The sequence below is a fragment of the Oncorhynchus keta genome, chromosome 29 (genome assembly GCF_023373465.1).
Source record: "Oncorhynchus keta strain PuntledgeMale-10-30-2019 chromosome 29, Oket_V2, whole genome shotgun sequence".
Taxonomy (NCBI): domain Eukaryota; kingdom Metazoa; phylum Chordata; class Actinopteri; order Salmoniformes; family Salmonidae; genus Oncorhynchus; species Oncorhynchus keta.
Window position 1 is genome coordinate 32,812,280 of NC_068449.1, and position 26,328 is coordinate 32,838,607.

Below are 26,328 nucleotides of genomic sequence, written 5' to 3' on the forward strand. Positions count from 1 at the left end.
CTGATAATTAATCTACTATTTGGGGTAAGGGCCTATGATTGGACACGCTTCTTAACGGGTCGTGGCTAGAAGGGATACAGTTTATGTCAAATTGGCGTGAACAATTATTTGTTTAGCTTTTTAGCTACCCCTAAACCTTTTCCTAACATTGATCTCATTCTCATAACCTGCTACGTTACTTATCCATACCTGCTGCGTAAGTTCTAACCTGCTACAAAAAGTAAATTCTGACAAACTGTATCCCTTCGAGCCAAAACCCTCTTGACGTGGCATTGCTTCCCGCAGCCATGTTTTGTTAGCTACGTTGTCACGTCCTACGTTGTGTGCTGGGCGCTGTTCACTCACTGTCACCAGTAGCAGTGTGGAACTCGTCTGAGGATATTAGGTAGCTCAATATTCTGCTATTTGTTTTAACTGTTGACTTAGCAATATCTTTACTGTGTTTTCACAATTTATTCGTATTTTGAATATAATTCTAATTAGCTGACAAAGTGTAGTTTGGCTGTTAGTTGAAGCAGGGTGAAAACATGTTTGACACATTGCATTTGCGGGTGCCGGTGGTTTAGTTAGCGGCGTAACTAGTTAACGTACTGCTTGCTAACATGCCATGGTGAAAGCACTTTAGACTTTGGCACATTTTTTTTTTATAACTAGGATATCCACCCTGAAACATTAAACATTTGGTTTTAGCGTTCCCGTGTTATGTAGTTCGCTATCCAGCCAGCTACCTACCACGCTAGCTAACTTCAACAGTACTTAGCTATCTGCAGTAATGTTGTTGGTGGAGTGTCTTGCTGTGTATATTCAATCAAAACAGCTTTGCTTGTAATCCAGCATCAATTTGTAAAGCCTGTTGATTGATTCACAATTGATTTCATTTGATTCAGGTCAGCTTGCTAGTTAGATAAAAGCCCAATACAGTCAGTGTTAGAATTTTGAAATAGCTTTTTGTTAGAGTTAGGCTAAGGATTTGTGATCATTTCCATCTCTGATAATCTCATTTGGTCAAATATTTTGTCTGGAAAAAGCAAAGGTAAGTGATGGTTCAGTACAAACTAAACTGACGTTATTGTATACCCTTCTATTTATTCAGATTCAGAGTGTGTTTTCAAAGTAAGTAATTTTAAACAGATTTGATCAGTGGGTGAAAAAGTGGGTCACAGTCAGGATCATATTCTGGACTTTTGTTATAGCCATGGTTTAGCCCCAGTTAGATTTAAGACAGACTTTCCCATAGGTTCATATTTGGCTGCATTTTCTCTGCTCCATGATATGACACATTCAAATTGGTAGTAAGTGTGCTGGAGTGTAACATTATGCTCAAAGTCCTAAAGGATATCTCAGGACTCAGAACAGATAACTAGGCTAATAAAAACATCCAAGCCAGGCAATTATAATAATTTATTACATTTGTAAAGTGATTTTCATTCTACAGAAAAATCTCAAAGTACATAAATAATAATAAATAACAAAAAGGAAGGGGGGTATTTTTTTATTTTTTTTTAAATGGATCATATCATAAGACTCATTGCAGTGCCGTGGACTATTATATAATTCATGCTATGTTGAAATATCCAATGCAATCATGACTGTAAAATGTATAGTCTATTGCAATAACATGCAGACACACCTTTCCCTCTCTCTGTCTGCAGTTCTCTGAGGGTGGTATGGCGACCTTCCCGGAGTTTATTGCACAGAATGAGGAGCGTGATGGGGTGCGCTTCAGCTGGAATGTCTGGCCCTCTAGTCGTCTGGAGGCCACCCGCATGGTGGTCCCCGTTGCCTCTCTGTTCACCCCCCTGAAAGAGCGGCCAGATCTGCCCCCCATCCAGTATGAGCCTGTGCTGTGTAGCAGGGTGACCTGCCGTGCTGTCCTCAACCCCCTCTGGTAAGTGAGGCAACAATCCTCATTCACTTACTTATACATTGGGTTGCAAAATCTGGGTAACTTCCTGGAAAACCAGGGAATTGGGGGAAAGTTAAAGCAAATTATTTGATGTTCTCTATTTTCCTAATTCCCTTATACTTATGAATTTATAACTGTCATCGTGAGGTGATTTGTACTGAACATATCCTTGGTCAATCTTCAAAAGGTTCACACTGATAAAATAATTGTAGCCTAAACTGTTTGGTCCTTCTCTCTTTGAACTCTATTAATTGGTCTCTCAACCTAGCCAAGTGGATTACAGAGCCAAACTGTGGGCTTGTAACTTCTGCTATCAGAGAAATCAGTTTCCTCCTACCTATGCTGGGATATCAGATGTCAACCAGCCAGCCGAGCTGCTGCCACAGTTCTCCACCATTGAATATGTGGTCCAGGTAGGATTTCCGTTTGATCACAACTATCTAGATAACCAGCATTTTATTATATATATATATAATATAACTAGGCAAGATTCAAGATTCAATTTAGATTCAATCAAAACACTGTATTTGTAAAGTAAATATATATATATATTACAAATACAGTATTTTGATTGAATCTAAATTAGATATAGGCCTTCATTTTGATACAACAGCATACCAGATAATTGCATACCTACCTTCGTTATCTCTCCTACAGAGATTCAATAGTTCTCATTTAGAACATAAAATCAAGCATGCAATGCCATGGCTCTGAGTTTGCCTTCCCTGGCCCCCACAGAGAGGTCCCCTGATGCCACTTGTCTTCCTGTATGTGGTGGACACCTGCATGGAGGATGAGGACCTGCAGGCTCTGAAAGAGTCCTTACAGATGTCCCTATCCCTGCTTCCTCCTACGGCCCTGGTGGGCCTCATCACCTTTGGACGCATGATCCAAGTCCACGAGCTGGGCTGCGAGGGCATCTCTAAGAGCTATGTCTTCAGGGGAACCAAAGACCTCAATGCCAAACAATTGCAGGAGATGCTGGGGTTGACCAAGCCCACTGCTGCACAGGCAGGACGGGGACCACAAGCTCCACAGGCCCCCCTCTCCAACAGGCAAACCACTCTACATAGCTACAGCATTGTTTTGACTTGGCAGTACATATACTAAAATCATTTGGTGACACAAAAAAGTCTTAATTTAATAATAATATTTAGAACTTATTTCCATTTTGTTGTTGCTTAGATTCCTCCAGCCAGTCCAGAAGATTGACATGAACCTGACAGACCTGCTTGGAGAGCTGCAGAGAGATCCCTGGCCTGTCACTCAGGGAAAACGGCCCCTCCGCTCGTTAGGATCAGCCATGTCCATCGCTGTTGGCTTGCTGGAGGTAAGACCTGGACAGAAATATAACTTACCTCACTGCAGACCTGGGTTCAAATAGTATTTTAATATTTCAAGCACTTTGGCTTGATTGATTTTGCCTGGCACAATTGCACCAATGGTAGCCTCCCGAGTGGCACAGTGGTCTAAGGCAGTGCCGCTAGAGATTCTGGGTTCGAGTCCAGGCTCTGTCACAGCCGGCTGCGACTGGGAGACCCATGGGGCAGCAGGTAGCCTAGTGGTAAGAGTGTTGGGCCAGTAACCGAAAGGTTGTTATATCGAATCCCCGAGCTGACGACGTAAAAATCTGTCGTTCTGATCCTGTACAAGGCAGTTAACCCACTGTTCCTAGGCCGTCATTGTAAATAAGAATTTGTTCTTAACTGACTTGCCTAGTTAAATAAAGGTTAAATAAAATAGAAACTGTCGCAGCGTCATTCGGGGGGGGGTTTGACCGGCAGGTATGTCCTTGTCCCATCGCGCTCTAGCGACTCCTGTGGCGTGCCGGGCACAGTGCTTACTGACAGTAGCCAGGTGTTTGGTGTTTCCTCCGACACATTGGTGCTTCTGGGTTAAGTGGGCATTGTTTCAAGAAGCAGTGCGGCTTGGTTGTGTTTCGGAGGATGCACGGCTCTCGACCTTCGCCTTGGGAGTTGCAGCGATGAGGCAAGACTGTAGCTACCAATTGGATACCACGAAATTGGGGAGAAAAAAAAAATATATATATATATAAACTGCACCAATGGAAAACGTTGCATAAGTGCGAACTCTGTCCAACTGGCATCCCAGGCAGACTTAAGCAAGCGCTTTCAAAGTGTTTTAAAGGTTTAGAAAACTATATGATTTGTGATTAAAATACAAAGGTCCATATTTCAATGACACCATTTTCAATATTACTGTTTTGTCAAATCAGCCCCCCCATACTACTTCAAATTCATGTTTCCCTGTGTTCCGCTGTATTAAGTGGGATTTGTAAGATTTAAAACTATTACGCTGTGGTAATGGGGTCACGATTACAGGCTTTAGTCATTGTTTGGTTTATTGTTTACTTAGCTTCATAGAAATGTTTTGTAATAGTGTCCCTTTTTTCCACCATCCATTCACCCTCCAGTGTACCTTCCCTAACACTGGGGCACGCATCATGACCTTCATCGGTGGGCCAGCCACTCAGGGCCCAGGCATGGTGGTAGGAGATGAGCTGAAGGCCCCTATTCGCTCCTGGCATGACATTGAGAAGGACAATGCCAAGTTCATGAAGAAGGGGACCAAAGTAAGTTTGTCTCAACCTTTTGGCTTTGCCTGTTATTAAGATGGGTTTACCATGATCTGAACTTTTTTCAGGTCTGTTGCCACTGTCTGTAAATGATGATTAAATGCTCAAGTAGTCTTACAGCACATTAAAGTGAGACAACCAGTTAATGGCTAGATGTGTATTTGTTTTTTTTTTGCATAAATTACAAACAGGCACTTCTTAATTCTCTATATTGGATCCTCTTTTTGTCCTGCCCCTGTAAAAGTTTGGATATGTATAAAAACCCTTTCCTTCATTTTCAGCATTATGAGGCGTTGGCGAGCCGTGCTTCCACCAATGGCCACATCATAGACATCTATGCATGCGCTCTGGACCAGACTGGACTGCTGGAAATGAAGTGTTGTTCCAATCACACTGGGTGAGGACTCTTTCTGTTTGGTGAACTTCTGTCTGAAATGGCACCCTATTCCCTATATAGTGCACTACATTTGACCAGGGCTCTGGTCAAAAGTAGCCCACTATATAGGGAATAGGGTGCCATTTGGTACGCAGAACACACACGTCAATCGCTGTCTTCTCCCATAGTGAGGGGAGAGTTTGACCTCAGATCTTCTCCAGTGCTCTCCTCTGATGCTTTGAGGAGGAAGGAATCAACCAAAAGCTTCTGAGATTCACACTATCGTTGAACTCGTTTGCGTATATATGTTTTTGCAGAGGCTACATGGTGATGGCGGACTCTTTCACCACCTCACTATTCAAACAAACCTTCCAGAGGGTTTTTACCAAAGATGTGTCTGGAGCCTTCAAGATGGCCTTCGCAGGCACTCTGGAGATAAAGGTAGAGCCAGTCAGTGCAATGGTTCTATCTGAAATGGTACCCTGCTTATAGAGTGTACTAGTTAGTAGTGCACTATACAAATCCTTCAAAGTTTTCATACCCCTTGACTTGTTACACATTTTGTTACAGCCTGAATTCAAAATATATTTAAAAATATATAAATAGTTCTCACCCAGCTACACACAATACACTGTAATGACAAACTGAAAACATGTTTAGATGTTTTTACAAATGTATTGAAAATAAATACGTAAGTATTCACAACCCTGAGTCAATACTTTGTAGACATGGCTATTACAGCTTTGAGTAGTCTTGGGCATGTCTATCAGCATTTGCAAAAATACAAAATGTCTAAACATGCTTTCGCTTTGTCATTATAGGGTATTGTGTGTAGATGGGGGAGAGAGAATTTATATTTCATAGATTTTGAATTCAGGCTGTGATTAGCTATGCCTGGTTTTCTCCAGACATAGCGCTTTGCATTCAGGCCAAAGAGTCTTTTCTGTAGAAGAGTGCAGAATATTTTGCCTTATGCTTTTGCCACTCTCATAAAGCCAATATTACAGCACTTCACCAGAGATATTCTTCTGACAGGTTCTCCCATCTCAGCCAAGGAACTCTGTAGTTCTGTCAGTGGTCGTTGGGTTCTTGGTCATCTCCCTGACCACTGTCCGGTTGCTCAGTTTGGTCGGACGGCCAGCTCTAGGCAGTCTGGGTAGTTGAAATTTGTTCCATTTCCCAATGATGATCACTGTGCTCTTGGAAGCTTTCAACACTCTAGAAAGTGTTTTATACTCTTCCACAGATATGTCTCATGACAATTCTATTTCTGAGATCTATGGACAGGTCCTTGGACTTCGTGGTATAGTTTCTGCTCTGACATGCACTGTCAACTGTGGGATTTTATATAGACAGGTGTTTCTTTCTAAATCCTGTCCAAACAATTGAATTGGTCACAGGGGGACCCCAATCAAGTTATATTGACATCTCAAGGATGATCAAAGGAAATTGGATGCACCTGAGCTCAATTTGGAGCTTCTCAAAGCAAAGGGCTGTGAATACTTATGTCAATGAGATATTTCTGTATTTAATTCTCAATACATTTGCAAACATTTCTAAAAACCTGTTTTCACTTTGTCATTATGTGATATTGTGTGTAGATCGGTGAGAAACATATTTAATCCATTTTGAATTCAGGTTGTAACAAAACAATGTGGAATAAGTCAAGGGGTATGAATACAAGGATTTTGCTACAACCGCAATAATATCTGCTAAAAATGTGTATTTCTGAAGGCACTGTATAGAGAGTCGCTTGCCATTTCAGAAGCCGCCACTGTGTTCCATTATCCACGCTAACATACCGCTACAATATATTTGTTTTACATAGTGTGTAAGTCTGGATATTGGAACAGAGCCACATTGATAGGTGATTTGATCCATTAAATATTATGGAAAATGTCATATTTCTTAATGTTTTCACCAAATAGAATTGTATGCAAAATGCAAATACAGTTGAAGTCGGAAGTTTACATACACCTTAGCCAAATACATTTAATCTCAGTTTTTCACAATTCCTGACATTTAATCCTAGTAAATCTCTGTTTTAGGTCAATTAGGATCACCACTTTATTTTAAGAATGTGAAATGTCAGAATAATAGTAGAGTGATTTCAGCTTTCATTTCTTTCATCACATTCCCAGTGGGTCAGCAGTTTACATACACTCAAACAGTACTTGGTAGCATTGCCTTTAAATTGCTTAAGTTGGGTCAAATGTTTTTGTTAGCCTTCCACAAGCTTCCCACAATAAGTTGGGTGAATTTTGGCCCTTTCCTCCTGACAGAGCTGGTGTAACTGTGTCAGGTTTGTGGGCCTCCATGCTCGCATACGCTTTTTCAGTTCAAATCAAATGTATTTATATAGCCCTTCTTACATCAGCTGATTTCTCAAAGTGCTGTACAGAAACCCAGCCTAAAACCCAAAACAGCAAGCAATGCAGGTGTAGAAGCACGGTGGCTAAGAAAAACTCCCGAGGAAGAAACCTAGAGAGGAACCAGGCTATGAGGGGCGGCCAGTCCTCTTCTGGCTGTGCCGGGTGGAGATTATAACAGAACATGGCCAAGATGTTCAAATGTTCATAAATGACCAGCATGGTCAAATGATAATAATCCCAGTAGTTGTCGGGGGTGCAACAAGTCAGCACCTCAGGAGTAAATGTCAGTTGGCTTTTCATAGCCGATCATTAAGAGTATCTATACCGCTCCTGCTGTGTCTAGAGAGTTGAAAACAGCAGGTCTGGGACAGGTAGCACGTACGGTGAACAGGTCAGGGTTCCATAGCCACAGGCAGAACAGTTGAAACTGGAGTAGCAGCACTGCCAGGTGGACTGGGGACAGCAAGGAGTCATCATGCCAGGTAGTCCTGAGGCATGCTCCTAGGGCTCAGGTCCTCTGAGAGAGAGAAAGAGAGAATTAGAGAGAGCATACTTAAATTCACACAGGACACCGGATAAGACAGTAGAAGAACTCCAGAGATAACAGACTGACCCTAGCCCCTGACACAACTACTGCAGCATAAATACTGGAGGCTGAGACAGGAGGGGTCAGGAGACACTGTGGCCCCATCCGATGACACCCCCGGACAGGGCCAAACAGGAAGGATATAACCCCACCCACTTTGCCAAAGCACAGCCCCCACACCACTAGAGGGATATCTTCAACCACCAACTTAGCATCCTGAGACAAGGCCGAGTATAGCCCACAAAGATCTCCGCCACGGCACAACCCAAGGGGGGGCGCCAACCCAGATAGGAAGATCACGTCAGTGACTCAACCCACTCAAGTGACGCCCCCCCCTCCTAGGGAAGGCATGGAAGAGCACCAGTAAGCCAGTGACTCAGCCACCGTAATAGGGTTAGAGACAGAGAATTCCAGTGGAGAGAGGTGAACCGGCCAGGCAGAGACAGCAAGGGCGGTTCGTTGCTCCAGAGCCTTTCCGTTCACCTTCACACTCCTGGGCCAGACTACACTCAATTATATGACCTACTGAAGAGATTAGTCTTCAATAAAGATTTAAAGGTTGAGGCCGAGTCTGCGTCACTCACATGGGTACGTCTCTCACATTCCGTAAAAATGGAGCTCTATAGGGGAAAGCCCTGCCTCCAGCTGTTTGCTTAGAAATTCTAGGGACAATTAGGAGGCCTGCATCTTGTGACCGTAGCGTACGTGTAGGTATGTACGGCAAGACCAAATCGGAAAGATGGGTAGGAGCAAGCCCATGTGATGTTTCGTAGGTTAGCAGTAAAACCTTGAAATCAGCCATTGTCTTAACAGGAAGCCAGTGTGGGAGGCTAGCACTGGAGTAATATGATCAATTCTTTTGGGTTCTATTCAGGATTCTAGCAGCCATATTTAGCACTAACTGAAGTTTATTTAGTGCTTTATCTGGGGAGCTGGAAAGTAGAGCATTGCAGTAGTCTAACCTAGAAGTAACACAAGCATGGATGAATTTTTTTGCATAATTTTTGGACTGAAAGTTTCAGATTTTTTTCAATGTTACATAGATGAAAAAAAAGCTGTCCTTGCAACAGTCTTGACATGTTCGTCAAAAGAGAGATCAGGGTCCAGAGTAACGGTTTTATTTATTTGAGACGACTGTACAACTATCAAGATTAATTGTCAGATTCAACAGAAGATCTCTTTGTTTCTTGGGACCTAGTTCTGCCCACAAATTTTCTATGGGATTGAGGTCAGGGCTTTGTGATGGCCATTCCAATACCTTGACGTTGTTGTCCTTAAGCCATATTGCCACAACTTTGGAAGTATGCTTAGGGTCATTGTCCGTTTGGAAGACCCATTTGCGACCAAGCTTTAACTTCCTGACTGATATCATGAGATGTTGCTGCAATATATCTACATAATTTTCCTGCCTCATGATGCCATCTATTTTGTGAAATGCACCCCCACAACATGATGCTGCCACCCCCGTGCTTCACGGTTGGGATGGTGTTCTTCGGCTTGCAAGCCTCCCCCTTTTTCCTCCAAACATAATGATGGTCATTATGGCCAAACAGTTCTATTTTTGACCAGAGGACATTTCTCCAAAAAGTACGATCGTTGTCCCCATGTGCAGTTGCAAACCGTAGTCTGGCTTTTTTGTGGTGGTTTTAGAGCAGTGGCGTCTTCCTTGCTGAGCGGCCTTTCAAGTTATGTCGATATAGGACTCATTTTACTGTGGATATAGATACTTTTGTACCCGTTTCCTCCAGCATCATCACAAAGTCCTTTGCTGCTATTCTGGGATTGATTTGCACTTCTCGCACCAAAGTACGTTCATCTCTAGGAGACCGAACGCGTCTCCTTCCTGAGCGGTATGACGGCTGCGTGGTCCCATGGTGTTTATACTTGCGTACTATTGATTGTACAGATGAACGTGGTACCTTCAGGCGTTAGGAAATTGCTCTCAAGGATGAACCAGACTTTTTTTTCTGAGGTCTTGTCTGATTGCTTTTGATTTTCCCACGATGTCAAGCAAAGAGGCACTGAGTTTGAAGGTAGGCCTTGAAATACATCCACAGGTACAGCAGGGCGGGGAAGCAGGTGGTTCGAGCTTTGGACTAGTAACCGGAAGGTTGCAAGATCGATTCCCCGAGCCGACAAGGTAAAAATCTGTCGTTCTGTCCCTGAACAAGGCAGTTAACCCACGGTTCCTAGGCCTTCATTGAAAGTAAGAATTTGTTCTTAACTGACTTGCGTAGTTAATGGTCAAATAAATTAAATAAAAGGTACACATCCAATTGACTCAAATGATGTCAATTAGCCTAGCAGAAGCTTCTAAAGCCATGACATCATTTTCTGGAATTTTCCAAACTGTTTATAGGCACAGTCAACTTAGTGTATGTACACTTCTGACCCACTGGAATTGTGATACAGTGAAATAATCTGTCTGTAAACATTTGTTGGAAAAATTACTTGCATCATTCACAAAGTAGATGTCCTATCCCACTTGCCAAAGCTATTGTTTGTTAACAAGAAATTTGTGGAGGGGTTGAAAAACTAGCTTTACTGACTCCAACCTAAGTGTATGTAAACTTCCGACTTCAACTGCATGTTGTAATATCCTTCTTAATTTCAGACATCTCGAGAGATCAAGATTTCAGGAGCCATCGGGCCATGTGTGTCATTAAATGCCAAAGGACCGTGTGTATCTGAAAATGTGAGTCCACTTCAAATACATAGACCAGTGCCCTAATAATCTACAGGGCAATTTCACGGTAACGGTACTCAAAATGTATGCCAAACAAAAATCATTGGTTTTCAAATGTAAAACAAATCTATGTAGAAGGACTACTTTTGTCAATTTATACTGAAAATGGTCCAAAAACATTTACTGGAAGAACTGTACAGATGCAAAGTTTAACACAATTTCTGTAAACTCTCCCTTAGTTTGTGACCACGTTTCCCCAAAACTCTGTTAAATATCTGCTCTGAATTAAGATGTCTGCAGAAAGAAGGGGGTGTCAGCTGACACCTTGACTTTGAAATCCATCTATTTTGGTTGTTGTGTAATGTAAAGTGTTGGTCCCATGTTTCATGAGCTGAAATTAAAGATACCAGAAATGTTCCATACGCACAAAAAGCTAATTTCTCTCAAATGTTGTTCACAAATTTGTTTACATCCCTATTAGCGAGCATTTGTCCTTTGCCAAGATAATCCATCCACCTGACAGGTGTGGCATATCAACAAGCTGATTAAGCAGCATGATCATGACACAGGTCCAACTTGTGCTGGGGACAATAAAAGGCCACTCTAAAATTTGCAGTTGTCACACAGCACAATTTCCCTGATGTCTCAAGTTTTAAGGAAGCTTGCAATTGACATGCTGACTGCAGGAATGTCCACCAGAACTGTTGCCAGAGATTTGAATGTTTAAATTCGTTACCATAAGTCTCCTCCAATGTTGTTTTGGAGAATTTGGCAGTACGTTCAACCGACCTCACAACCTCAGACCAAGTGTATGGCGTAGTGTTGGCCAGCAGTTTGCTGATGTATGGGCGTGCATAAGCTACGTACAACAAGCACAATTGTATTTTTATCAATGACAAGTTGAATGCATAGAGATACTATGACGAGATCCCAAGGCATATTGTCGTGCTATTCATCCGCCGCCATCACCTCATGTTTCAGCATGATAATGTCGCAAGGATCTGTACACAGTTCTTGGAAGCTGAAAATGTCCCAGTTCTTCTATGGGCTGCACACTCACCAGCCATGTCATCCATTGAGCACGTTTGGGATGCTCTGGATTGGCATGTACAACAGCGTGTTCTAGTTCCCACCAATATCTAGCAACTAATGCACAACCGTTGAAGAGGAGTGGGACAACATTCTACAGGACACAATCAACAGCCTGATCAACTCTATGCGAAGGAGATGTCGCGCTGCATGAGGCAAATTGTGGTCACACCAGATACTGACAGTTTAAAAAAATATATATATTTTTAAAGGTTTCTGTGACCAACAAATGCGTGTCTGTATTCCCAGTCATGTGAAATCCATAGATTAGGGCCTAATGAATTTATTTCAATTGACTAATTTCCTTTTATATACTGTAACTCAGTAAAATATTTGAAATTGTTGGATGTTAGTGGATTTAAACCCCTGGTAATGGAATTTCATCATGGGTCCCTAATCTGTACTACACAGAAATGCTTAATTATGGATTAGAATGTCATTCTCTTCATGGTAATGTGTCCTAAATAGTCCAAGGGCCACCCACCAAAAATCTGTTGTTCCGTGACCCAGGAAACCAAACTGGAACGTTTCAACATCATTATGTTTAGAATGTGTTATGAATATGAACACTGGTTCAAAACTTGTAAAAGTTGCATATTCATTTATTTCTCGAAGTTCAGATTTTTAGAATCAAAATCATAGCATGTCTTTGGGTAATTTACCAAGCAACGTTCTGACGTTACTATGTTTCACCTTGGTTACATTTGTATAACACTGGTGCACAAAACACAGAACTATTTGCGTGTTCAGTGTTCGTCCTTGCATAAGCAACATATTTTGCCAGTCCTTTTACTGATCCAGATGTACCCTTAAATGTTTTAACCATGTATAGTGTTTTTATAAGATAATATTATAAGATGTTTTGGTAGCTGTATTTAGCCTAAAAGGGCCGTCATTGATTTTGTCTGCAAGCCAAACTAAAGACAGCACAAATTTTACTAGCTAACACAGCTCTCGAAACATTCAAGGCACAAATAGCCACATAAAGCGCTGTTCTGCCATCTGAGAAAAATGCATTTAGTGTCTATCAACAGCTTCTTATCTCGTAATATTACAAGGCAATGTTTCTTAAACTTACAGAAAGCAGGAAAAATGATCCTAAATATAAATGTTAATATTCATTGTGTAAACACAATGTGTTTTGACGTATTCATAATATCCTTTTAAGACTTTTTATGATAATGTTAATGTTTTCTAAGATCCCTTTTCAAGAAATCAAAGCCTTTGCTTATTAAAAAAAAAATGTTAAGATGGAAATGGTGAAAACATATATTCCTTAATTTCTCAAATATACTCTTATCTTACATTTGACATGCTGCTATGAACTTCCCATGTTGGTGCTCATGGGTCCTTTTCAATGGAAATGACCTACATCCATGTGCAGATATGCAGAACAGTACAGTAATCATGTTTTGAATGATACTTTTATCCAGTTGAACCTTTTTTGTAAATGAAGTGGTCCAGAATGTTGTGTCCTGAATTTCTACTGAATGAGATCCCTTTCTGATCTCTTCTAGAACAATGTCATTCTGATTATGAAAACGTCTGTCTGTTTCCTAACAGGAAATTGGAACAGGGGGCACCTCTCAATGGAAGATCTGTGGTCTTGATCATAACACCACTCTGGCAGTGTACTTTGAGGTGGTCAATCAGGTATGCGTTCATATTACACTCTGAATTGTGATCACTAAGCTACTTGTCAAATGCCATGTTTTGCTTTCTGTTGTGATCAGGAGTGAGAAGGAAGGATCCTGAGTAGTCGTTTTATATCACACAAATCTGAGATTAGGCGGCCCACGGAGCCATGTTTGCCAAGAGCATCTGCTAAATGACTAAAATGTAAATGTTTCACTTGTGCCAAAGATTTAGATAATTGAATTGCACCACCAGAGGGCATACTAGCTATTCTGGTACTATGATATTCTACTGCTGTACTGGCCAGTTTCATCACTATGCCACCAGATGGTGTGCTCGTATATGAAACCACTGGCCTCTTTATAAAGCGTACCAACAGTAGCTTGCACAAGATGGTTCTGAAATGTCATTGAGATGATCACATTCACTCTAACTCAGTATTTTCAGTTATGCTAATCTGGTAGATTTAATCTGGTAGCTAGATGTCAATGATTTTAGACTGTGTTGCCCATGGTATATTCATTAACGAAGAACACAATTGTCATTTTATGAATCCGTATTATTTGTTTTGATGAATATTTATTGACTGTAAACGGATTGACTTCATCTCTGACAGTGTTTCTCTATAAATAGTTTAGCACAGTCGGCAGTGTAATTCAAATATTGTAGTTTAAACATTGTAGTTCAAACAAACAATGTAAATTGTAAGCAAACTTTTTTCATCCGAAACTGAACAGATAGGATAGCAATGTCAGTCTTGGTGTATGGCCACTAAAGACCACAATGACCTCACATTCGGCAAACTGGAGACTGTCGCCTCTTGTCGCCACAGTGTTCCTTGGTATAGTCCTCCCTTGTTGATTAGTCCCAACCTTTCATTTAATTCATTGATTTGTATTTATTTAGCCAGGATAGTAACAATTGCCACTGTCTTCCAGAGATTCCTGGGATCCATAAAATCAAGTATGTAGTTAGTCTAGTAATTTTAACAGATGGTTCCACAGGGACAGACCTGGTCCAGTGTAATGCCCTTACTGTCCCCAGTGTCTTTACTATCCTCCATGGTCACCTCCGACATGGATCTAGTCTCTGGTGAACCTGGCTTGGAATCATCTGACCATAGTGATGGCTTGGCGATGTGGTGGTGATTATGGCTCACTATCTCCAGTTGGATGGCGCTGCTCTGTGGGTGGGCGTTCATCAGCCGGTGCTGAAGCAGCTGTCGTATTTTATTCAAACTTTTCTGCAGAGCTACTCTGTACCGCCTGAGAGGGATAGAGAGAAATGGAGAGAGCAAGATGTAGAGGGGGGGAAGAGAAAGGAATGGAGGGAGATGGAGATTTAATCAGGGAGAGAGAAAATAAGCCACCATTAACCATATAACATCTGTAGTGCAGCCAGAAACGGCTCTGCTCCCACACTGAGAAGCTCATTTCATCATCTCACGCTCTCAGCTATTTCACCTCTCAGCAGCCCTCATTTGGAAATGTATTGGAGCTAGCTTCTCAATTCGCTCTGACTTTGGTTTCAAGTGGCTATTGAGGGGCCTTCATATTATTACGTTATATCATCTGCACAAGATTGAGCCTTACTCTTGAGATATGGGGGGAAATTGGACTAGTCTTCATATTTTTTGAATAAGGGAGAATGACAGTATATTATTGAATGACTGGGCCATTGGCTATTCCTTATATCTTGCACATGGAGTTGATCATTAATAAATTCCGTCTGATTTTGGTTTTATGTGGCCATTGATGGGCCACAGGGATATTGAGGTGAAACAGCTTCATAAGATTGAGCCTTGTTCTTCTTGGCATTGAAATGACTCTTTATATTTCTGTGACTTTGTTTGGGGCTATTGCGCTATTACTTACTTCTGCGTCATGGAGTTGATCCAAGGGTTGAGTGAGGAGGTGAAGAGGACGAGCCAGGTGGCTACGGCTGAGGTTGCTGCTGGCGGTTCATGGCCACTAAACGTCTCATAGAAACAGGTGGTGATGTAAGGCAGCCAGCACACCAGCAGGAACACTGACAATGGAGAGCATTAAGACGGGAGATTATTAGAGTAATTACGTTTAAAAAATATATATATTGGAATAGCGAGTCAAGAGTAATCTTCTTGAAATGAGTTATTAGATTAATTTCGGTAACATTACATGTTGATATGAAGAAGTCTATTTAGTGTGTGCATGATATATATATATTTTTTCGAAAATAACTAACCTTATTTTAGTGTGTTATGTTATTATAAACTGGGTTGTTTGAGCCCTGAATGCTGATTGTATACCGCGGGTATGACAACATAATCTTCTAATTAGGTTGGTAACCAGTTTATAATAGCAATAAGGCACCTTCGGGGGGTTGTGATATATGGCCAATATACCACGGTTAAGAGCTGTTTCCTGGCACTCCGCGTTGCGTCGTGACGAAAGAGCAGCACTTAGCCTTATTGTTTAATAATAGCACATTGACCATTTCAAAAATACTGAATTTGACCAGAATTGTAGCCTACAGAAAAATGTCAATAATAACAGCAACCTTGAAATGTTATCTGCTTGAAATGTTATCTGCTAAAAGGCTTTTAATCTGTGTATCTGCTCAGAATGACCATATATCTCAAATGCCTTGCTTTGTCTGAATACAGCACCAAACCGAGAGTTTCACTGTACTATTCACAAGGTTAGAACTGGTATGTAACCACCAATGAGACTCACCCACAGTTGCCACCATCACTATGGAGCTCCTGAAGTAGTTTTTAGCAGGGACATAAAAACAGTGCTGGTCGTTGCAAACAAACGTCCCTCGGCGCACCTGTTTCCTCGCAATATACACAATGTACGCATACATGGAGCACATGATGAGTATGGGTGCTATGATCCCGACCACTATGAAGAGCAGACTGAAGCCCCTGTAGTCTGGCTGGAAGCTGGGGGCACACAGGAACCTGGTGCTGCTGTAGGTGTAGCGGCCAAAGCCCAGCAGTGGCAAGGCTGCGTTGATCAGACCGTAGAGCCACACCAGGACCAGCACCACCCTGGTCCTCCTGGCCGTGCAGATGGTGCTGTAGCTCAGGGCGAAGCAGATCTCTGTGAACTTGTCGACGGTGGCCCAGGTTAGGGAGTGGATAGAGCCCAGCTGAAGGAGCAGGTAGAGGAAGGCGCTGCCCTGGCAGAGGTACCCGTCGCTGGGGTAGCCCTGCGGCCTGAGCAGGCTGTTGTGGGCTCCGAAGGGGATGGTTGAGAGACCCAGGGCGAGGTCACTCAGGCAGAAGCTCAAGGTCAGGGCCCAGGTTTCGGTATGGAGCTCCTTGTTGAGAAGAACCACCAGAAGTAGAACCACGTTACCACACACAGAGAACAGACTGGAGACCACCATCAGAGCTGCATATACCAGGGCCACCGGCTGCATCCTCCCGACCTCCTGGTGGAAGAGAAGTCCTCCCTGGGCTGCCTGGCTGCACGTTCTCCTCCCGCCTGGTTCAGGCCATGAGCTCCCACTGACCCGACTGGCTGGCTGACTGACTGAGGCTGAAGTGTGAAGTCACGTTATTCTGTGTGTGTCGTGGGCTGGTCCTCGGGGGGTGGGGGGGTTGTGGGGTTGTTGTTGTGTCAGTCTCCCGCTGTGCTCTGGGAGGGGAGGCTCCTCTCCAAGTCCTCTAGCTGTCCTTCGAAGGGCTGAGCTAGCTCCTCTCTGCCTTGCTGTACACCTTCTCTACCTCAGATTGAGGCAGGGAGGGTGAAACAGCCCGGCACATCCCGCCTCTCAAGCAGCAGAACTATGAGAACCGAAATATTCAGCCCTAATGGTGTAAGTATGGAGGCAAACAGTCAAGGAGCTGGTGTGTGGATACGCAGCCTTGTGTGAGAGGGAGAGAGGATGTAGAGGAGTTGTGCTGCCTGTGTACACAGAAGCTTGAGATCCAATATCCTCTCCACTGTAATGGCTGCCGCACAGTTAATGAGCCATTTGACTCTGGAGTGTTGTTGGGTTAATTGGCAAGAAGTGTGCCTCTAATTCAATCTAAGTGCCCAATCATTCATTATTTCCTTTCTGCTTTAAGCCCCCTCATATAGCCTAATTATTTCAATTCTTCTGAAAGTTGTTATTCTTCTCTGGCTGTCCATAAGGTCGTAGCAGTTGTGTGTGTTTGTACACGGCAAATTATTTGAATAAAGCTCACCGGCAAGAACCACGTATGTTTGTTTATATAGATGGGTAATTTACATTTTTATAGAATGTGCACTTCTAATGGGATGCCTTTCTAATGATTATTTCCTAACTGTTTTTGTCTCTGTAGCATAATGCACCTATTCCCCAGGGGGGCCGAGGAGCGGTCCAGTATGTCACACAGTACCAACACTCCAGTGGACAGAAACGCATTCGAGTCACCACCACTGCCAGAAAGTAAATATATGTATACACACACACACTACAGATTTGTCTCACTTCAGATAAAAACTTACACAAACATATGGATTTGATTCATCATTAAGAGCACGTCTTCTTTTCAAAGTAACTGCTGGACTTTAAGGTTTATCTGCCACTTTTCATTCCACTATGGAGCTGCGTCTGCAAGCTCACCTTGTTTCCATAGCAACACGGTAGGGGTAAAGTGGTTGTTGTGTTGTCTTCTCCCCTGGTCAGAGGAGGAGATGGTCTTGGTTGTTAGTGTCACACATGTATTTAGAAGACACTGACTGACTCTTCTCAGTCATGTGACTACTGTAAAGACTCTCAATGGGTTATGATCAATGATGCAGTTCATGTTTGTTAGCATGAGACGTGTTTTATTTATTTAACCTTTATTTAGCTACAATGCTTAACATGTGACAGGGCAGTTGCGAGAGGAAATGTGTGTGGATATAAAAAGTAATTCCCAGGCTGTTTTAAAAGATCAGTTCAATTTATCTAGACTTAAATTACAGTATGGGATTTAATTTACCGGCTTTATTATGGCAAAGGGCTTTTCAATGCCAAGGTAACCAGAACCGTAACATCTGACGTAATGTCCCTTAACTAATTTCTCCATAAAATCTATGGTAGAGATTGTGTTGGTATTACTTTTTCATTGTGGAGGAGAACCTTACAAACAAACAACATAAGTGTGTCAAATGATCAACAATGCTTATGTAGGTTGTTTCTCTCTTGAGCTCTCTCCTCACTCTCTCCTCCCCCCCCCAGCTGGGCAGATGCAGGGACCCAGATCCAGACTATTGCAGCATCATTTGACCAGGAGGCTTCAGCCATCCTGATGGCTAGACTGGCTGTGTACCGCGCTGAGACCGAGGAGGGCCCTGATGTGCTTCGCTGGCTGGACAGGCAGCTCATCCGGCTGGTAGGACTGAGACGGGGCAAAGTAGAAATTTCCAGGCTAGCAGGCACAGGGAAATTGTGGGATTAAGTGTGACATTTTGAAGTGTGGACTCAGTTGCAGGCAGGGTTTATAATGGGTTTGAATTGCCTTTTTTCCTCTCCGTTCTAGTGTCAGAAGTTTGGAGATTATCATAAGGATGATCCCAACTCTTTCCGCTTCTCAGAAACCTTTTCTCTCTATCCCCAGGTAAGTGATCATGGGCTGAGAGGCTGGTTGGCTCTTTAGTGGAACGACACTTGTAGCTAGTACAGTCGTGGCCAAAAGTTTTGAGAATGACACAAATATACATTTTCACAGTCTGCTGCCTCAGTTTGTATGATGGCAATTTGCATATACTCCAGAATGTTATGAAGAGTGATCAGATGAATTGCAAAGTCCCTATTTGCAATGCAAATTAACTGAATCCCCAAAAAGTATTTCCACTACATTTCAGCCCTGCCACAAAAAGACCAGCTGACATCATGTCAGTGATTCTCTCGTTAACACAGGTGTGAGTGTTGACGAGGACAAGGCTGGAGATCAGCTGATTGAGTTCGAATAACAGACTGGATGCTTCAAAAGGAGGGTGGTGCTTGGAATCATTGTTCTTCCTCTGTCAATCATGGTTACCTGCAAGGAAACACATGCTGTCATCATTGCTTTGCACAAAAAGGGCTTCACAGGCAAGGATATTGCTGCCAGTAAGATTTCACCTAAATCAACCATTTATTGGATCATCAAGAACTTCAAGGAGAGCAGTTCAATTGTTGTGAAGAAGGCTTCAGGGCGCCCAAGAAAGTCCAGCAAGCGCCAGGACCATCTCCTAAAGTTGATTCAGCTGCAGGATCTGGGCACCACCAGCTCAGGAATGGCAGCAGGCATCTATCTATCTGCACACACAGTAAGGCGAAGACTTTTGGAGGATGGCCTGTTGTCAAGAAGGGCAGCAAAGAAGCCACTTCTCTCCAGTAAAAACATCAGGGACAGACTGATATTATGCAAAAGGTACAGGGATTGAACTGCTGATGACTGGGGTAAAGTCATTTTCTCTGATGAATCCCCTTTCTGATTGTTTAGGGCATCCGGAAAAAAGCTTGTCCTGGGAGACAAGTTGTGCGCTACCATCAGTCCTGTGTCATGCCAACAGTAAAGCTTCCTGAGACCATTCATGTGTGGGGTTGCTTCTCAGCCAAGGGAGTGGGCTCACTCACAATTTTGCCTAAGAACACAGCCATGAATAAAGAATGGTACCAACACATCCTCCAGCAGCTTCTTCCACCCATCCAGGAACAGTTTGGTGACAAACAATGCCTTTTCCAGCATGATGGAGCACCTCGCCATAAGGCAAACGTGATAACTAAGGAAACTTCCCAGACCTTAATCTCATTGAGAACTTGTGGACAATCCTCAAGAGGTGGGTGGACAAACAAAAACTCACAAATTCTGACAAATCCCAAGCATTGATTATGCAAGAATGGGCTGCCATCAGTCAGGATGTGGCCCAGAAGTTAATTGACAGCATGCCAGGGCGGATTGCAGAGGTCTTGAAAAAGAAGGGTCAACACTGCAAATATTGACTCTTTGCATCAACTTCATGTAATTTTCAATAAAATCTTTGACACTTATGAAATGCTTGTAATTATTCTTCAGTATTCCATAGTAACATCTGACAAAAATATCTAAAGACACTGAAGCAGCAAACTTTGTGAAATTAATATTTGTGTCATTCTCAACTTTAGGCCAGGACTGTACACAGATGTATGATACATATCTTTGAGCTAACATCTTTATTTTAAAGTAATGTTTCAGGCTTAATATAAAGAGTATTTAAAAAAAGCACATTATAGCTTTTCCTTTGTCCCTCAGTTTATGTTCCACCTAAGAAGATCTCCTTTCCTGCAAGTGTTCAACAACAGCCCAGATGAGAGCTCATACTACAGACACCAGTTCATGCGTCAGGACCTGACCCAGTCTCTCATCATGATACAACCCATTCTCTACGCCTACTCCTTCAACGGGCCCCCAGAGGTAAGACCTGACACACGCGCGGATGGACAGGGGGGGGACGCACGGACGGACGCGCGGATGGACAGGGGGGGGACGGACGGACGGACGCGCGGATGGACAGGGGGGGGACGCACGGACAGGCGGACGGACGGGGGGGATGCATGGACGGACGGGAGACACGGGGACGGGGGAAGTCACGGGGACACGGACAGACATACACGAGACACACACGGGGAGGGGACATGGGGAGACACGGGGACGGGGGAGACACACAGTTGGACACACACAGTTGGACACACATATTTTTATTTCTATTGAAACATGAAATTTGCTTTCCTTCCTCTTTATAAACATAAATCAGGGTTGCTTTGGCTTACTGTAGCTAGTCTTATGTATTAAATGTCATAAGAAGACTAGCTCGTACATTAAGATTGCGATCTCTGACTTTCTCATCCCCCTCCCACTCACATTCTGCAGGCTTATCTGTGTTGCCTAGGTCAACAGAGAGAGAGAGCACTAATACCTTGGTCCTTTTCTTACAGATAAGCTTGAGGTTATGTTGTTAATGATGTGAGTGTAGTGTGTGAGTACAGTAGTGTGTTCCGGACCAGCGCTCCTTTCAGTGCAATTATCAACAGTTTGGATTTTAACACCTTACAGAGTGACAGCGTAGTACACACGTCTCTGAAAAGGGTAAGTTATTTAACAGTAGTTAATCCTTAAGAGTTTAAGCCGGGGCAGAGATCATTTAGCTATTATCAAGGATCATTTAGCTATTTGATTTAGAATGTTAGGACCCCTTATGGTATATAAAAAAAATATATATACACTACCAATCAAACGTTTTAGAACACCAACTCATCCAAGCGTCTTTATTTAGTTTTACTATTTTCTACATTGTAGAATAATAGTGAAGACATCAAAACTATGAAATAACACCTATGGAATCATCGCTGCAGAATGCTGTGGTTAAGTGTGCCTTGAATTATTAATAAATCACAGACGGTGTCACCAGCAAAACACCATCACACCTCCTCCATGCTTCACAGTGGGAACCACACATGCAGAGATCATCCGTTCACCCTACTCTGCGTCTCACAAAGACATGGCAGTTGGAACCAAAAATCTCACATTTGGACAAAAGGACAGATTTCCACCGGTCTAATGTCCATTGCTTGTGTTTCTTGGCCCAAGCAAGTCTTTTCTTATTATTGGTGTCCTTGAATTTGTCGTTCTGCCCCTGAGCAAGGCAGTTAACCCACTGGGTTGGGTTAAATGCAGAAGACCCTTTTCAGTTGTACCCTTTCCTTTCCTTTTTCCTAGTAGTTTTTTTTGCAGCAATTTGACCATGAAGGCCTGATTCATGCAGTCTTCTCTGAACAGTTGATGTTGAGATGTGTCTGTTACTTGAACTCTGAAACATTTATTTGAGCTGCAATTTCTGAGGCTGGTAACTCTAATGAACTTATCCTCTGCAGCAGAGGTAACACTGGGTCTTCCTTTCCTGTGGCGGTCCTCATGAGTGCCAGTTTCATCATCGTGCTTGATGGGTTTTTTTCGCTTTGACTGGCCTTCGTGTCCTAAAGTAATGATGGACTGTCATTTCTCTTTGCTTATTTGAGCTGTTTTTGCATTAAAATATGGACTTGGTCTTTTACCAAATAGGCCTATATTCTGTATACAACCCATACCTTCTCACAACACAACTGATTGGCTCAAATGCATTAAGAAGGAAATAAATTCCACAAATTAACTTTTAACAAGGTACACCTGAATGAAAAAGGAAACTGCACACTGCTCTTGATAGTATCACTGATCTTTAATAAGCTTACATATCAGGGCTCTGACGAAGTCCGTGAGGCCAATACGTAAGTGATACTATCAAGAGCAGTGTTTGGTTTCCTTTTTCATTCATCTTGTTCAACTGTTGCCATGCACCTGCAAGAAGTTTGCTCAGATGTGCGAGTGCTTTTTGAATTTTGAACAAGGTACACCTGGTAATTGAAATACATTCTATGTGACTACCTCATGCAGCTGGTTGAGAGAATGCCAATAGTGTGCAAAGCTGTCATCAAGGTAAAGGGTGGCTACTTTGAAGAATATCAAATATAAAGTATATTTAGATTTGTTTGAAACTTTTTGGGTTACATGATTCCATGTGTGTTATTTAATAGTTTTGATGTCTTCACTATTATTCTACAATGTAAAACATTGTAAAAAATAAAGGCAAAACCCTTGAATGAGTAGGTGTGTCCAAACTTTTGACTGGTACTGCTTTTTGAGGTTGCAGTGCAAAACGGAGAACACCTTCGTGAGAGTCTCACCTTTCCATAGAGGGGTCATAATAGTTCCGACGGTACACGAGAATACCGATTTTTGGGATCTATCATGGTCAGACAAACCCAGCCTGTGCAACAAAAAAAAGATATCTCTAGCTTAAACTGACAGATTTTTTTCATTATGCTAATTAGATTTCGCCATGGGAGCGAAATCTACTCTAGGGGGTTAAGTCCCAAATGGCAACCTAATATCTGTCGTCCAGTACTTTTGACCAGGGCCAATGGTCCTCTAGTCAAAGATGGTGCACTACGTTGGAAATAGGGTCCCATTTGGGACTTAGCCTTGTCATCTGGCTCTGTATCAGATGTAATGCGTGTAACCAGGAGACACAGCGCTTCAGCTGTTTATTTTTTTTAGATTAACAGAGACATAAGTGCCTCTCAAATGGCTCCTAGTCCCTATACAGTGCACTACTTTTGACCAGGGCTTACCATATAGGGAATAGGGTGCCATTTGGGATGCAATTCTAATGTTTTCAGTCTTGACTCTGTCCGCTCCTGCCTGTTAAACATTGAAAGAGTAATATTCTTGCAAGCAGATGGCGTCAAGTATAAACAGAGCCACTGTTTCTTTCTGCACTGTTTCTGTGTCCTTTAAAATGGCCACCACACTATAAAAGATAGAAGATATACTGCTACCTGTCTGTCAAGATCATCCATCTTCGTATTTTTTGTACCTGAGTTTGGGGTTGGTGTGTTGTGACCTTGAGAGCTTGTTTTGGAAGGAAAGATGCCAATATTGTGACGTTCCTATCAGTGTCTGGGACTAAACCCCCACCCCTCTAATCCTCAACAAACTTGGTTTAATCTTGAAACAGCATTATTGATTAGAGCTGAATTAGAAGGATACCATATAGTTTGGAGGGCAATGGTTTAAAACAGTATCTCCTTTCTTGCCTTTTAGCCTGTGTTCAGCATCCTTCTTATTGTATATTTTCAAGGTGGTGTAAAATTGGTAGTTTTTTTCTTTTCTCCTAGCCTGTGTTGCTGGACAGCAGCAGTATCCTTCCTGATCGCATCCTTCTCATGGACACCTTCTTCCAGATCCTCATCTACCATGGAGAGGTACAGTCATCAGTCATCCAATCAAAATCAACATGCCCATTCACAGACTACTTCAAAACTGTCCTCATCAGTGACAGGACACGACCCTCCATGTCCTCCTCATGGTCTCACCACTCACACAGCTACGATCTATACACGCGGAGAGAGGTGGCTCTCTATTAAGTGATTCTATCGTAACACTAGACTGATTTCCTTTCTGGTTGCAGCCAGATACTTTTGTACTTATTTGACATTTGTGAATAGATGGGTGAACAGCGGGTGAGCGATCAATACAGACAGATGTTCAATGTATTGTCAGAGTGGGGTTCAATGGCCAAGAGTCCGGTGAGACTCACTGTTATGAAGAGGGTGACTGTGTTTCCTATTGAAATCAAATCCTATGTCAGGTATTGCTATTGAAGTCGAGCAAAACCAATCTGCTCTTTTAGACTTGTCTCAAATTTTCTCAGCGCTGTAAAGGTCTAAATGTAACTCTTCATGTCTTCAGGACCACACTGACTGTTCCCGTTCCCTCTCTCGTTCTTTCTCTCCATCTCTTCTCTCTCTCTCTGTACCTCTCTCTCTGTCTATCCATCAGACTGTGTCTCAGTGGCGTAAGGCAGGCTACCAGGAGTTGCCAGAGTACGAGAACTTCCGCCACCTGCTGCAGGCTCCTGTGGACGACGCCCAGGAGATCCTCCACAGCCGCTTTCCTATGCCCCGCTACATAGACACAGAGCACGGCGGATCACAGGTGTGTGTGTGTGTGAACACACACAAACATTTCTTAGAATGTCAACTGTGAATTCTGTTGAACCCCCTGTATTGATGTTCTTGTTGTGTTCTAGGCTCGTTTCCTGCTATCTAAAGTAAACCCATCACAAACCCACAACAATATGTATGCATGGGGCCAGGTAAGACTTCATTTTCTACTAAAAGTACACATTTCTAAGGATGGTGTTATTTGTATGGTTTTATGTTAAGGCAGAGCATGTTGCCTATTTTGAATGGCGTGTATTGTATGTGTGTAATGATGTGTGTGTGTGTGTGTGTTAGCACTAATGAGAGGAAAGAGTCCTTGCACTTGGTTTTCAAGGCTTACAGCTGCTACTACTGCTTATTAGAGGAGACACACAGAAAGTAGTGGACATGTGGAACCTTCTGGATTGTTACATGGACACAGTAACATGCACTCTTGAGACACACTTCTTCTCTTGTTCTTGACTCATAATTTTTCTACAACTCCTACTTGTTGTCAGTTTAAAGTCTGAACAAATGAGTGTAGTCCTCCCACTTTTTTGTATGTGTGTGGAGAAAGGTGTCACTAGTTTCCAAGATTATATAAGTGGAATTCCAAACCAATGATTGCTGTGGAATTGCCCATAACTGAATCCCACTCTCCTCCTCTCTGTGTGTAGGAGTCAGGTGCTCCGATCCTGACGGATGACGTCAGTCTCCAGGTGTTCATGGACCACCTGAAGAAGCTGGCTGTGTCCAGCGCAGCCTGAGACTCAGACCAACGCCATGGTAACCACTGAGCATCATCAACCTAAATACTATATGAACCCAGTGTTGCTCAACAGTAGTCAACTGATGCTATACATGGGAGTGAACAACCAAAAGAGAATACCTCTTTCTCCTTTTTATATTGAAAACCAAGAGCTTTGTACAGAGAATGATCTGCAGTATAGCCTTTTTATGACACTAGTTGGTCAATTATTGTAAAAACTCAAAACAAAAGAAAACATCAGTTGTTGCCTACCAGCTAAATGTTTGGTCCCAGATCAGTATGTAAGATGAGTCTGGTATTCATGTACTTTTCCCCCAGAACATAACCCAGCATCCAGTCAGTTATTTTATTGTGATGCCCAATGGAGTTACTTTATATAACATTTTCTGTCTGTTTCTATTTTAAAAAATATATATATATAAATATATATATCATCCAGTCTGTCAGAGACGTGAGTGGTAGGCTACAGAAAGAGTGGGTGTCGTGTCGTCGGATGGTACAGATTGGAGAATCCAATACAATGGTATCTAATTAGAGCTAAGTGTTTTTTGTTCTTCACCCTGAGTACGCCACAGAATAATGGGTTATTTCAGACCTTTTAGTGTGTGCTGTCTAATTCATGTTAGTCATTCACAGTCATTGTGGTTAAAACCAAACCTAAGAAACATGATAGTATACTATACAGACTGTGGTACTAACATGCTCCACCCTACAGAGTATAGCAGGGTATGAAAGCTGCCTTCCCTTTTCTCTGCATTTGATATAATTTCTGAAAGTGTTGTTTCTGACATTTCTAATAAAATACCTTGTTAAAACACAAACACAAATA

General features: G+C 42.4%; 2 protein-coding genes across 4 annotated transcripts; one reads left to right on the forward strand and one right to left on the reverse strand.

Annotated features, from left to right (window-relative positions):
- Window positions 1-176: 176 nt before the first annotated feature.
- sec23a (Sec23 homolog A, coat complex II component) lies at window positions 177-26,328 on the forward strand. 3 transcript variants are annotated; one of them, XM_052486454.1, is made up of 18 exons: window positions 177-196; window positions 1,653-1,888; window positions 2,175-2,319; window positions 2,645-2,961; window positions 3,092-3,236; window positions 4,341-4,499; window positions 4,784-4,899; window positions 5,196-5,319; window positions 10,451-10,531; window positions 13,175-13,264; window positions 17,544-17,650; window positions 18,428-18,581; window positions 18,729-18,806; window positions 20,466-20,627; window positions 23,924-24,010; window positions 24,588-24,743; window positions 24,838-24,903; window positions 25,408-26,328. In XM_052486454.1, exons 2-18 carry the CDS (start codon window positions 1,668-1,670, stop codon window positions 25,495-25,497), a joined length of 2,298 nt encoding a protein of 765 aa, XP_052342414.1. In that variant the 5' UTR covers window positions 177-196; window positions 1,653-1,667; the 3' UTR covers window positions 25,498-26,328. The 3 variants fall into 3 exon arrangements, with proteins under 3 accessions (XP_052342414.1, XP_035599211.1, XP_052342413.1); XM_035743318.2 differs by lacking the exon at window positions 177-196 and adding an exon at window positions 221-385; XM_052486453.1 differs by lacking the exon at window positions 177-196 and adding an exon at window positions 420-1,033.
- On the reverse strand, window positions 13,283-16,797 carry LOC118362741 (adenosine receptor A3). Its single transcript, XM_035743320.2, has 3 exons — window positions 15,961-16,797; window positions 15,121-15,274; window positions 13,283-14,511 (listed from the first exon to the last, which is right to left on the reverse strand). The coding sequence occupies exons 1-3, from the start codon at window positions 16,652-16,654 to the stop codon at window positions 14,232-14,234; spliced, it is 1,128 nt and encodes a 375-aa protein (XP_035599213.1). The 5' UTR covers window positions 16,655-16,797; the 3' UTR covers window positions 13,283-14,231.

Excerpts from the sequence above, each read along its gene's own strand:
- sec23a (XM_052486454.1), top strand. The coding sequence starts at position 1,668 with ATGGCGACCTTCCCGGAGTTTATTGCACAGAATGAGGAGCGTGATGGG. Across the intron at positions 5,320-10,450 it reads CAGGCACTCTGGAGATAAAG|ACATCTCGAGAGATCAAGAT; the intron begins GTAGAGCCAGTC and ends TCTTAATTTCAG. Across the intron at positions 20,628-23,923 it reads CCTTCAACGGGCCCCCAGAG|CCTGTGTTGCTGGACAGCAG; the intron begins GTAAGACCTGAC and ends CTTTTCTCCTAG.
- LOC118362741 (XM_035743320.2), bottom strand. The coding sequence starts at position 16,654 with ATGCAGCCGGTGGCCCTGGTATATGCAGCTCTGATGGTGGTCTCCAGT. Across the intron at positions 15,275-15,960 it reads AGTGATGGTGGCAACTGTGG|TGTTCCTGCTGGTGTGCTGG; the intron begins GTGAGTCTCATT and ends CTCCATTGTCAG. Across the intron at positions 14,512-15,120 it reads ATCAACTCCATGACGCAGAA|GCGGTACAGAGTAGCTCTGC; the intron begins GTAAGTAATAGC and ends TATCCCTCTCAG.